General features: G+C 40.1%; 1 protein-coding gene across 1 annotated transcript; it reads left to right on the forward strand.

Annotated features, from left to right (window-relative positions):
• The first annotated feature begins 4,930 nt into the window (after positions 1 to 4,930).
• On the forward strand, positions 4,931 to 11,800 carry LOC135467886 (uncharacterized). Its single transcript, XM_064745798.1, has 7 exons — positions 4,931 to 5,111; positions 5,608 to 5,812; positions 6,185 to 6,258; positions 6,897 to 7,040; positions 8,404 to 8,518; positions 8,726 to 8,804; positions 11,440 to 11,800. Exons 2-7 carry the CDS (start codon positions 5,642 to 5,644, stop codon positions 11,553 to 11,555), a joined length of 699 nt encoding a protein of 232 aa, XP_064601868.1. The 5' UTR covers positions 4,931 to 5,111; positions 5,608 to 5,641; the 3' UTR covers positions 11,556 to 11,800.
• Positions 11,801 to 12,793: the final 993 nt, after the last annotated feature.

The following is a 12,793-nucleotide window of genomic DNA, read 5'->3' on the forward strand; positions in this document are numbered from 1 at the left end:
GGGTAGGGTAAATATTGTGACAACAGGGTAGGGTAAATATTGTGACAACAGGGTAGGGTAAATATTGTGACAACAGGGTAGGGTAAATATTGTGACAACAGGGTAGGGTAAATATTGTGATGGCAGGGTAAACACTGCAATGCTAGTGTGTACATTGTGACGCCAGGGTGAACATTATGATGGCAGGGTGAATATTGTGACGGCATGTTGAACATTGTGACAGCAGGGTGAACATCGTGACGACATATTGAACATTGTGACAGCAGGGTGAACATGGTGGGGTTTGGATAGGCATCAAGAGTGTAGGATGACCATTGTGGTGAAAGGGTGAACATCATGAAGGCAAGTTGAACACCATGAAGACAAGGGACAAGTGATGACAGGATGAACATAGTGACGGCAGGATAATCACCGCGAAGGCTTGTGAACATTCTGAGGGTTATCGTACTAAAAGGGTGATTATCGTGACGGTTAGATTAACATCGTGAAAAATCTTGTTACTGCTTCCAGTGTTTCGAATGCAGTACGTACCTTTAAACGTAATACGTTATTTCGTTCACATTCAGAATCCAAGCAGTGTGAATCCAAATAAGGCACATGATCAAGCACATTTTAGCAAAGAGAGTGGAAATGTTTGTTAGTAGACGAAACATAAGAAAATCCCATAATCGGAAGAAATGAGCAATCTTCAATGACTATCCGAAGACATTAAATAGTGCATGACGTTTGCTTTCTTCAACAGGGAAATCCAGTTTTCAAAATACGACATCTCGAACCAAAATAAGATTGTGGCTTTATAAACCAAAATTATTTATAAAAATATCTTGAATGATAAACAAAATGTATGAGTACTTAATAATTTTAACCTTTAATATGAATACGGAGGCGAATACAAATAGCCCATTCGAAGTCGTATGAAGACATACCAGTAATTATAATTCCAATCATTCTGAGCGAAAAAGGGTAGGTCTATATTAGTGAGCAGCCCATTCAAATCAATGTCCAAAATGGATCAAAGCTTTTTACATTGACTTGGCTTTCTGGTATATAGACAATTCTGTACATATAGACAATATACTCTCCACCCCGTTCTCAAGTGGATGTTGTATGGTAACCAAATACACCCTGGGACTTCCTTGTAACCATATACACACTGGGACTTCCTTGTAGACAGGTGTATGTTCACTTACGCGTGACATCGAGGTATGCCGTATACAATGACAGCCTGTATACAAAAAAACAGTGTGTAGAGACACACTTTACGAAACCATATATAAGACGTGGGCCCGATGGTAACACAGAGTTCTGTATCATACTGAGGTAAATCAAACATCTATACCTGACAGGGTACATGCGGTGGTGTACTTCCTGCATCTCTCCAGGACTACGTTAATTGTAATAATCCTGCTCACTGTCGTAGGTAAGTGAAAGAAAATAGACTCTTAAGTCCGTGCACTATTGTAATTCTTCTGACTTTTAGGACAGGTATTAGTAGTGCTGAAAGCTAACAAAAAATGCACTTCTCTTTTAGTTTGAAGAGTAAAGATATGTATGTGCTGTCAGTTAGACGGACTCCCCTTGTGATTAAAGAGAAATCGTATTCCTGTTACAATTACATGTATACTGGCTAAGAAGAGCAGACTAGATGTCTCAATAATTCGAAGAATTACAGTATACATGTATAAAAAGAATCTGACGTCTAATAAGGCCATCATATAGCTGCAACACATCACACATTGCAAGATGATGCCTGTGATTCCTGATGGTTCTACTATCGGAGGATGATGCTGCAAAAATGGCCTTATGCGGCTGTGTGCATAAGAAGGAGCCAACGAAATATATATAGTCGCCGGGAACCAGCAATTTAGCCATCTGAGGCCAATTTCGACTTAACAAGTATAATAATCTTTATAAATCCGCCAGACCATAACCTGTAAAAAGAAGTGAGCCATATGTTTTGTTATAGAACAAAAAAGTCATTGTTTATGATCTACATATCTTGGTGCACAACGTTCAAGTATAGACATTGTAAGGAATATACCAGTTAGAAGAACGTATATACATATATGCGTACACATGCAATGCGGGGTAACAATGTATGGTAGGCATGAACAAAGGACACCATGAATTACAGAAAATTGACAGCTGCCATGTACAAAGTCAAAACACAAGATAAAGTATTTATTTTAGGTATATACCAACATACGTGCAATGGCTTGTGCAGCAGACTTGTTTTCTAAAGAATTAGATGGTATTAAACTATTTATGTTCAGGAACGATTTTCCCATATATGTCACAGGAAAACGTGTGAAGGAGAGTAAGTAAAGAAAACCACTCAACTCCTCAGTGGTACTAATACCATATAAGATCTTCATCAGTTTGATATAAGGTACCTTAATAAACAAAGCCATCACATTACGGAAAAGAACTTACACAAACTCTGTAGTTATATGAGAGATAAGAACGTGAAAGTTGTTGAAAGAAGTTTTCAGTTATTTAATATGGAATTCATGTACAGGACATTTGACAGAATAGTGCACATTTATGTACTAATAACCAATGTAAAATTCATGATGAAAACATCTGTGAAGCCATCGATTTCAACAGGCAACATTCACGCTGACCATTATGACTAGTTCATTAATCCCAATTCCCTTCTATAGATTAGGCCTACGTAGCTGACAACATACCAGGTTGGACTATACACACTCCATCATGTCTCTTCCTATACTATAGAAACAGCCATTAAGACCAATTCACCGACACTATATCTCCTCTTACTTACTTGTTTTACCCATACAGGTATGTCTTTTTTTTGTTGCCGGTGTATTGTGAGGTAACTGTTAGATTAGTATGCTGCCCTACGTATCAAGCTGATGTGTTTTTTTGTAATTCGATGTTATATTTATTCACTTTTCTTCAAATGCATATTCTTGCTTTCTTTATACCATTGCTGGCATACCTCTGAGTACCAGTGCTGGATACTTTATTCGTGCTCTGACAAGGGGTAAATTCAGTTTGTAAATCACTTCTCAGTTCTCCTTTGCCCATGTCTACCTCTGTGTACAGACGTAACCCACCGTGTATATATAATCCAGTATATTCTTGTTATCAAGTGGCCATAACTATTTCTTGTCAATACTTATACGTTCCTGGCGATGACAACACATGTAATGCGACGAGATGGAGTGACAAAAAATGATCTCGGTATTTGGAGGTACACTGATACTGTTAAACACACAGCTCATCTGTTGTTCTACTTCGTTTTGGATATATCCTGTCAGTTAATATTTTTATTTATTACAGCTGATTCCGTTGTCTACAGATTTGAAATTCGCGTGTGGGTAATCTATCAGAATTGTATAATTATTGGTTCCATGTATGATGCAATATAATGTATATCTGGAACCAAAGATTTTACTCCACTGGAACTATTTGCAGTTTAAGATTGAATTTTAAACTGAATACACGTTTATTTACAAGGTTGCATGTATTTGTTTAGCTGACAATTAATTATGTGAATAGATTCTTCTTTCAAGCGACGCATCAGGTATCTCTGGTTAAACTAGGGCCTACTCATTATGGCGAGGCTGACTTCTCACAATGAGCTGCATGCCAGCTATATGGGTTAAAGTCAGTTGTATAGGTATGCATTGTACAACAACCGGTTGCTGAAGTCAGTATAGGCCCTACGCCAATATATTTCCGTAATATTATAAGTGTGACAAAAGACTAGGCCTACATGACAGCGACAGAACATGGACGTCGGCGCCTACAACGAGTAAAAACGTTGATACCTCGCGCTTTGGGCTAAATAGATTTACGGTGAATATTGAAAAAGCTCTGTTGTGAGCTGGTGAGTTATAGTCGATTTGTGCATGGTACTAGTTTCAATTTGAGAATTTTCTGCTAGCGGGTAACACAAGTCTATAAACATGTATGTGAACAAGTCTGTACTGCACATGTACCGATAATGAGTATATAATGTGTAGACCTATGCATGCATGTACTGACAATGCATGTCAAAGTATGTTCAGAGGCCCACCCTACTGCATAAAAAGGGTCTTCCTGGCCTATTGGTTAGCGTGGTTTCGCAGCACACTGCCCTAAGAGCCTTTCACCAATGCTATCGCTGGAAGTTCAAGTCCAGTTCATGCTGGCTTCCTCTCTAGTCGTCCGTGTTAAGGTCTTTCTGCAGCCTGCGGATGATCGTGGATTTCTCCGGGACTCTGTCCGGTCTCTTCCCACCATAATGCTGGCCGACGTTGTATGTGAGCTACTCCTGAATACTCGGTAAAATCGAGCTCTGCGTGTTGTGGAAGGCCTTGTAGCACTTTTGTATTTGTTTCTAGCAGCAGTACGTATGTATGAATACACATGTGTGTAGAATGAAATATACTGTGGAAGCGATGGCATGAAGCCTACACATTCTACCGTTATGTGCTATAATACATAACAAAGGCTATTGCAGCACAATGACCCAACAGCATCTCACCAATGCGATCGCTGGGAATTCAGACCTTCCCACGTACGGCCAGGGAGGAAGCCAGAATTAGCTGGACTCGAACTCACAGCGACCGCATTGGTGGGCACATTAAGTATGAAATCTTTTTCTAAAGGATTCACTATGGTGGAGGTAAGGAACCTTTCACAAAGAGCTGCACACCAATGCGGTCGCTGTGAGTTCAAGTCCAGCTCATGCTGGCTCCCTATCCTGCCGTATGTGGGAAGGCCTGCAACAACCTACGGATGGCTGTGGGTTTCCCCCGGGCTCTGCCCGATTTCCTCCTACCATAATTCTGGCCGCCCTGTAGTATAAGTGAAATATTCTTGAGTACGGCGTAAAACACCAGTCAAATAAATAAATAAACAAATAAATAAATAATGAGCTGGATGCCAACTACCCATCAAAGCCATTTGTAAACATTATACCACAACCCGGAACTGACGTCAGACTTGACCTATATACAGCCCTATAACGGTGCTGTGATAAGTTTGACGGAGACTATAGACTTTTACGACAGCGACAAAGCATCGGTGTGGGAATGTACACCGATCGAACTCACAACAGAACGTGGGCACCGCGCGGCCTGGTCTAAATATACGTGTATGTGAGTGAAGGTGAATATTGGTCGTGTTGTATGTATTATAGGCGGGTGAGTTATTGTCGAGCTGTAAATGTCATGAGATTAGTTTCAGTTTCAGAATTTTCCGCCTGCTAGCCGGTAGCACAAGTTGTTTAAGTGTAGGTGCAGACCTATACACATAGGCCTACATACTTGTAGGTGATCCACTAAACTTCACGGTATATGGAGATGTGTGAGTTACGGTTTATACATCCAGCCTGCATAATTTACTTTTATACTGCTTAGTTTGATATAACACTGTAAGCATGAGTTTCATGTGTAGAGTCAGTTTTGTATTTTCACCAGTTTACTCATACACGAATACATGTACAATCAAATATGTAGATATATACAAACCTGGAAGTCTTCTTATAAGTACAGTAAGTTTATGGTCAGTAAAGGCTGGATAAAATTAGGGGCCTTCGTGGTAATAACCTAGCAGCCTCTCGTGATTGTACTAAATGCCATTTATACATTTCAGATATCGACCTGTAACTGTCGCTCTAACGCGAAACATGTCATCGGTCAGTGACGAAGTCTGTCGGGGCACTCACATAGCAGACTTAGTACAGGAAAAACTGCACCTGTCTGCAGGAGTTAGACCACCAATCGTTAAAACAGACCTCGATCTGCCCGATGGCGAGAAGGCACTAGCATTTGTACTGGATAACGTCTACACAAAACAGGTAATATATATATATATATATATAATATATATATATATATATATATATATATATATATATATATATATATAATAATTAAAGACAAGTATTCAGATAAAGCCCTGACATGTTGTGGGAGGCCAATGTATTCTAACTGGACGGGCATATCAGTCTCCAAATTAATAAATAAAGAAAGGAATAAACAATTACTGACAAGGTGGGTCTATATCACCACAAACAATACATTTAAATTACCAATCCCTATATACAACATTTCAGAGGAAGGCGATAAACAGGCCTTTGTCGGATATACCATTGGTATTGAATGAATGTATTTGTGTGTGATAATGTCCAGTATACATGTGTAGTTTTGGATTGATGTTGTGTTCATAGGAGTGTGACGAATACATCAAGAAGACAGAGGAAATGGGATACGAAAAGGCTTTATTGAACACTGGAGGAGACACGTAGGTTTGGAGATCTACATTAGTAAATGCCCATTTATACATTTATATGTAATATTTTTACTCTTTTGCATTGCCAAGTATTTTTTGGACGAGCAAACTGTTATTATGAAGCTGTTATTACACACTTTAGTCGATCTAAACTTCAAACCGTTTGAACTTCATATCTATATATTGGGGCCAGTGCACACTTTGCTAGTGCTGTATCCTGCTGCGCTTGATGTAATCTTACATTTACGTGTATATATACGATGACTGGAGTCGTTAGTGGTTGTGGGATTCCGTAAAGTGAGGTCTATACAATGGACACCACTATAGCATTTATTTCCGTCGGATCAGAACTGCGTGGTTTCACCTCGGACAGCTGTGAAGCATTATGTCACGATTACTGGTACGTAACTTAATAAATTAAGAATACATCGAAAGTAGCTCTAAAAAGACTACGGTTATGTAAGAATCTGTTTCGTGTAGTTCTACATGGGAATCTGTATTATATATCGGTCTTATCAAACTTGATACGCTTACCTTAGATAACGTATGAGTTTTATTGTAGCGCCATGTACTTTGATTCTGGTATTATGATAAGCTGGGGTTTTTGACAGTGCATAGAATTTACTTTATTGTATTGTACATATACATAGCCAAATGCTGCGCACGGATGTACGAAACAGCTACAGATGCATTTGGGACTCTGTGGAAGAAGGGAAGAAATTGTGGCAGAGGATACAAGCTTACATCCCCGTAGACTATACCCCTGGCTGGCAGCCCGTGGGGTTGAATGAAAGGTACATGTGTGTTTCAACACAAACGTTGGAATGCGGTATAACAAAGCATTTCATGATATTAGAGTATGTTAATGAAAGTAGAATATTTGGGTACCAATTACAATAGATCGAGGAGGAGATTATCTTCATAGCACCACGTACTTACACCCTGTCCGTTCAGATGTGACCCTTGCATGGCGGCACCATACTCTCCATTATGCAGATGTTTGATTTGATTTATTTGATTGGTGTTTTCCGCCGTACTCAAGAATATTTCACTTATACGATGATGTTTGATTGACTATTGCCTAACGCTATACTCTTTGAAGCAAGCTGCGATCTATTCGCTAGGACACACGAGGTACGAGTTTAAATCCTGCCTTGAACGGGGAATTAGCAGATTCTTTGGCTAACACAGTCGTTAATTGGGCCACGGTGACAATAAGCGGTTCTTCGGCACAAGTGCATGTGGGCCGTTTGCGTTTTTGACGAATACTATAGCCTTCCACCAATATGGTGTGCATATTTGTATGTCACATATGGGAGAGTTCGTTAGTAAGTTGCTCAAAGTCAGGGGTTTACGACGGTCATTTCTCTACCCACACAACTGTGCGCCATCATCTTACTCGCAAATTTTTGAGTTAAACAACAGTCACATAAATAGCGCCATATTCTCGGCAATTTTTCGTTTATACTACGTGGTAGTCAGGAAACCAGAATGGCCAAGGCAAACCACCTACCTTTAGCAAGTTATTGACGAACTTACCCACGTGTGACGTACAGATATGCACAGCATATTGCTGGTTACTACGCAAATTGCCATATGAGTGTCATCGAATCTCACCAAGGCCTAACAGTCAAAGCGAGGGAATCCAAAAGTTCCTGCTGAAGGCAAGGATCGAACCAGCAACCAAACTCACCTTGTCATTCAAAGACAAGCGTTTTATTTATTTATTTGATTGGTGTTTTACGCCGTACTCAAGAATATTTCACTTATACGACGGCGGCCAGCATTATGGTGGGTGGAAACCGGGCACAGCCCGGGGGAAACCCACGACCATCCGCAGGTTGCTGGCAGACCTTCCCACTTACGGCCATAGAGGAAGCCAGCATAAGCTGGACTTGAACTCACAGCGACCGCATTGGTGAGAGGCTCCTGGGTCATTACGCTGCGCTAGCGCGCTAACCGACTGAGCCACGGAGGCCCCACAAGCGTTTTAAACTGCTCGGTTCCAAAAACCATTGATATACTGGCCCTAAACAATGAATAGTTTTACATTCCATTTACAACATAGACTGTACATAAATTTTATCTTTTTCCTTTTTGTCTTCCATGCAGTGGTATTTATTTACTGCCATGCATCCTAAATCTTTTTATATACAGATTGAGATTTTTGCGCTATGATCCGGGAGAGTACTTCAAGCCTCATTACGATGGTAGCTACCAACGAAAAAATGGAGAGAAAAGCTTTATCACCATACAGTTGTATCTCAATGAGGTATTAACTTTCATTATTATCACATAATTCCTAATTATATGTTTAATGGAATTTTACACGCATTTTGTTTGACAGATCAAAGTCAGGACATATATATACATGTGGATTGCATGTAATTACTCTTACACTAAATCGCTTTGTATGTCAGAGTTTATAAATTAAAATACCTGTGGTTATATGAAGTAATTGCATGTTTTTCTGCTTCAGGGTTTTGAAGGTGGCAACACGACCTTCCTGAGTCGCTTTGGGGAAGGGCACAACGCTATTCCTGTGGTTCCCAGAACAGGTTAGTGTATGAAATATGCTTTCCCTTTTACAGTCAGTGCGAAATGTTGTGTCAGCCCTTTTCGTCCCAGTGGCGGATCGGAGCACGGTTGAAATATGTGAATATCGGGGGCTTTCGTGGACGAGAGATAATGGCTTGCCAGCGCGGCACATTAGCTCAGGAGCCTCTCACCAGTGCGGTCACTGTGAGTTCAAGACCAGCTCATGCTGGCTTCCTCGCCGGTCGTAGGCCTTCCAGAAATCTGTGGATGGTAGCAGATTTCCCCAGTGCCGGGTTTCTTCACACCATATCATGCTGGCGGCCGTCATACAAGTGAAATATTGTTGAGTATTGCGTAACGAACCAATCAGATAATTAAATAAAATATAGTGAATTAACTAGTTTTTAGGCATTATTGATCAATGTATGAAAATTACAGTTAGTTTTATTTGTTGAAGGGATCAGGAGATCTGTGGGTGAAAAAAAGGGAATATGCACAACTGCACACCCTAAATGGGATTCGATCGTGGGGAAATGAGCCAGAATAGTCAATAATGCTTTTAACATTTACGTCATATGTACACAATTTAGTATTTTTGTACTTTTTGCGTTTTGGTCCATTGTGGTCTCTATGTTCAAATTGGATGTTAAACAGCGTAAAAAGAACATCTTTGGCGTATATATAATGTGACATTTACCTGTTCTCAGTCAAGCTATATTTTTTGAGCGGTCCTGCATTTATACTTAATTGTTTGTTGTTATACCAACGTGTTCGCATAGAAAGTGTGTGTGTTGGGGGGGGGATTTTCCTTTTCTACACCATATTCGTTGTAGAACAAAACCTCACAGGTAATATTTCCCTATATTTTATTGTAACTATTAATGTATCTGTAGGGAATTTAAATATTTAGGTCATATTTTGAATTTAAACCCATGTGGAAATCATAGAAGCGCCGTTTAATCCGGATGGAAGGATGCATTGTGATCTTACATTGTACCTTCGGAATCCGGAAGATATTCTTTCTTCAGCTCTATATAAGCCTCCCGAAACTGTGTTATACCGGGACCAGGTGTTCGAAAGTGTACTAGCTAATACTGGTATTGAGTCATATTTTATATTTAAAATTTTAGCCAAATTCAGCAGGCAATGCAAATGTCCAAAGACAGAGTCACCAGCAGCAGTTTTAATTCATATTTCATATACTTGTACACAATTTGTTTTAGGCTAAGTACAAAATTGAAGACTTTGCTTAATGTTAAATCTGGTATTAAATCTTGAACAGTTTCTGAACACCCGGGTCCAGTTGTCAAAGAACAGTGCTATCCCATAATGACCAAACCCCTCTTCACTACGAAAGTGAACACTGTACTTGGGCTCACGCAGGTCATTAATCCTTGTAATCTTAGACACGGACCATGGGAGACACCCAATCACTCCTCGTCGTGACATCATATGACTGTTAGGTACGACGTAAGCATAAATTTTGAATGAAGTCATAAATATCTTTGTGGAATGGACCCGTGAATGTGTATATAGTTGGCGATGAGATGTGGTTGCTTAGCAGCACTTTAATTGGTTGAATTGATGATGGTAACTGTGAAATTAACTTCAAAATATAAATTAAAAAAAAAAATAAAAAAGGGAACACATAAGAACTTAAGCCGAATTCGTTTCCTGCTTCCCTCAGACGTGACGAAGGACTTTGGGCTAAGCCCAGTGTTTTCTTTCTGAAATGGGCTACATACAGTTGCTGGCGAGCTATCTTTAGACCTGAAACTTTTGGTAGGGCGAGCCCGAGGAGAAGAAATGTGATACGTAGACCATAAATCCTTTAATGTATAGCTGCTAAATAGGGCGTAAACTGAATAATGCCATTTGCATAAGTGCCTGGTTTAGACTATTTTTTTCTCTAATTTTTTCTTGCGAGATAAGAGAGAAGGTATGCATATGCTACGTTTGACACGCTTGTCTCTGGCTGAGGATACCAATACGCGCCACAGTTCAAGGTCATGGTCGCCGCTGTACTTCCTTGTCGCTGATCTAAACCGAAATCTAAAACTTCAGTTTTTTTTTTGTTTTTTGGTGTGTTGTTTTTTCTGGGTTTTTTTTTTCAGATAAATGTCTAAGAATCTTTTCAGTGCATGTCCTATATATTAACTAGAGCATATCGGTGCCTATTATCTTGGACGATCAAGACATATATATGTATATAAATGGCTGAAATCAGAAAGGTATAGAAGGCACTCAATATGAATACAGAGTTGCTGATGAACTGCTTTTGGACTGAGTGCTTGGGGTTTAACCTCGTACTTAACAATTTTTCAGTCATATGTGCCCACTTGATGCAGGGCGGATTTCCCCCGCTGTTTTATCTAGTGCTGCTTCACTGGGACGCCTTACCGATGGCAAGTAAGCCGCATCTCCCGAGCCATTATACTGATACGGGTCAACCAGTCGTTGTACTACCAGTCATTCCTCTTTTAAAGTCTTAGGTGTGATTCGACCCAGGATTGACACTGGGTCTGTCGCTCCCGACGCTCTACCAACTGAGCTATTGGGACCCGTGTTTCAACTGCTTTTAATCCATCACCAATAGCTGCCATAAACCATGAAGCGTTCTGATTCCATGCCGTTTTGTTTCCTCGTTTTGCACAGGTAGCGTTTTGATCTTCAAACATCACATACTCCACGAGGGTTCCATTCTGGTGAAGGGAAGGAAATACTCCATGAGGTCAGACATCATGTTTGAAAGACTGCCTGATGATTCCTGAACCAAAAGGCTGCGATTGACCGTATACTGTGCTACAAGTTTTGATAACGCTTGTTCTGTTATGTCTTCTTTATTATTGGCTATGAAACCATAGTTGTATTATTTCGAAACTGTGTTTGCTCCATAAGATAAACTGTTTGTAGAAAATGTTAAAAAAGAAATTTCCATCTTTTCCCTCGCCTCTGTACAAGACAGTTAATTATTGCCACATATACTCTATATTTTTTAATAAAGGTTTGGATATATACGAACTACAGGAGTCTAGTGATGCTTTCTTTGTGTCCCATGTTCAACTGTTTAATAATATTAACTTCCTTTAAAAGCGACAGTGGCGGCTGAATTGGTTAAATATGGCAAAGCCATCGCACGATTCTACTATCCACCCGAAACTACGAAACCGCTCAAGGTATATCGATGTATACTCTCCAAACATGTGTATTTGGCTTATTCCTGGTTACAGTCCACATGCACTGGCGACTACATGCACGTGTGCATGGCGACCACTGCCACAAACGTTGTCGCCGATATTATTAGTCACGTGGTTACTCACTGATCGGAAACGGAAATATATGGTGTCAGTAAACCTCATATTGGGAAAGGCGTCAGTCTCACGATAGGGTACTAAAATATCTGGTGTCAGTAATCCTCACGTTGACGCAAGGCGTTGATATGAGGATTACTGACACCATATGTTTCCGCATCCTATCATTGAGTTCACTGAGTAACCATCATGTAACGAATTTATCCTGCAAAGACCCGTTCAGCCATATGGCCATTGTATTCACAACTCAACAAATGGAGATAACCTACTCAGCAGGCACATTTGACGTCGCCCGCAGGATTCGAGAATATGTCTGTACCCCCGTGACTGTGGTTGTCCAAACGGAGAAAGAAGAGCGGAGTATTTTGTCTGATACGGGATAAGTATTGTAACCAAGCCTGTTTAGCCCTCACGTGATTGTGTTTTAGGCAATAACAAAAACTTCGAATATCCCGCTCTAAATATCTCTAAAACTGGTTGAATGATTTTCATGGTCTCGTAGAAGTGTTTGGTGTGCTAGGTGAATATCTACACCTATATAGTGCGTTTCTTGTTTAAACGGGTCTTTTTTTGGGATTAGACGCATCATCGAAACTTTTTGCTGTGAACGTGAGAAGGTCTGCTAGCAACCTGCGAATGGGCGTGGGTTTCCCTGGGCTCTCTCCGGTTTCTTCCCACTATTATGCTAGTCACCATCT

The sequence above is a fragment of the Liolophura sinensis genome, chromosome 6 (genome assembly GCF_032854445.1).
Source record: "Liolophura sinensis isolate JHLJ2023 chromosome 6, CUHK_Ljap_v2, whole genome shotgun sequence".
Taxonomy (NCBI): Eukaryota; Metazoa; Mollusca; class Polyplacophora; order Chitonida; family Chitonidae; genus Liolophura; species Liolophura sinensis.

What these genes read in the sequence shown, in the direction of transcription:
- LOC135467886 (XM_064745798.1), top strand. Translation starts at nt 5,642, where the DNA reads ATGTCATCGGTCAGTGACGAAGTCTGTCGGGGCACTCACATAGCAGAC. An exon ending in TTGAACACTGGAGGAGACAC is followed by an intron (nt 6,259 to 6,896) that starts GTAGGTTTGGAG and finishes ACATATACATAG; the next exon opens with CCAAATGCTGCGCACGGATG. An exon ending in TCCTGTGGTTCCCAGAACAG is followed by an intron (nt 8,805 to 11,439) that starts GTTAGTGTATGA and finishes CGTTTTGCACAG; the next exon opens with GTAGCGTTTTGATCTTCAAA.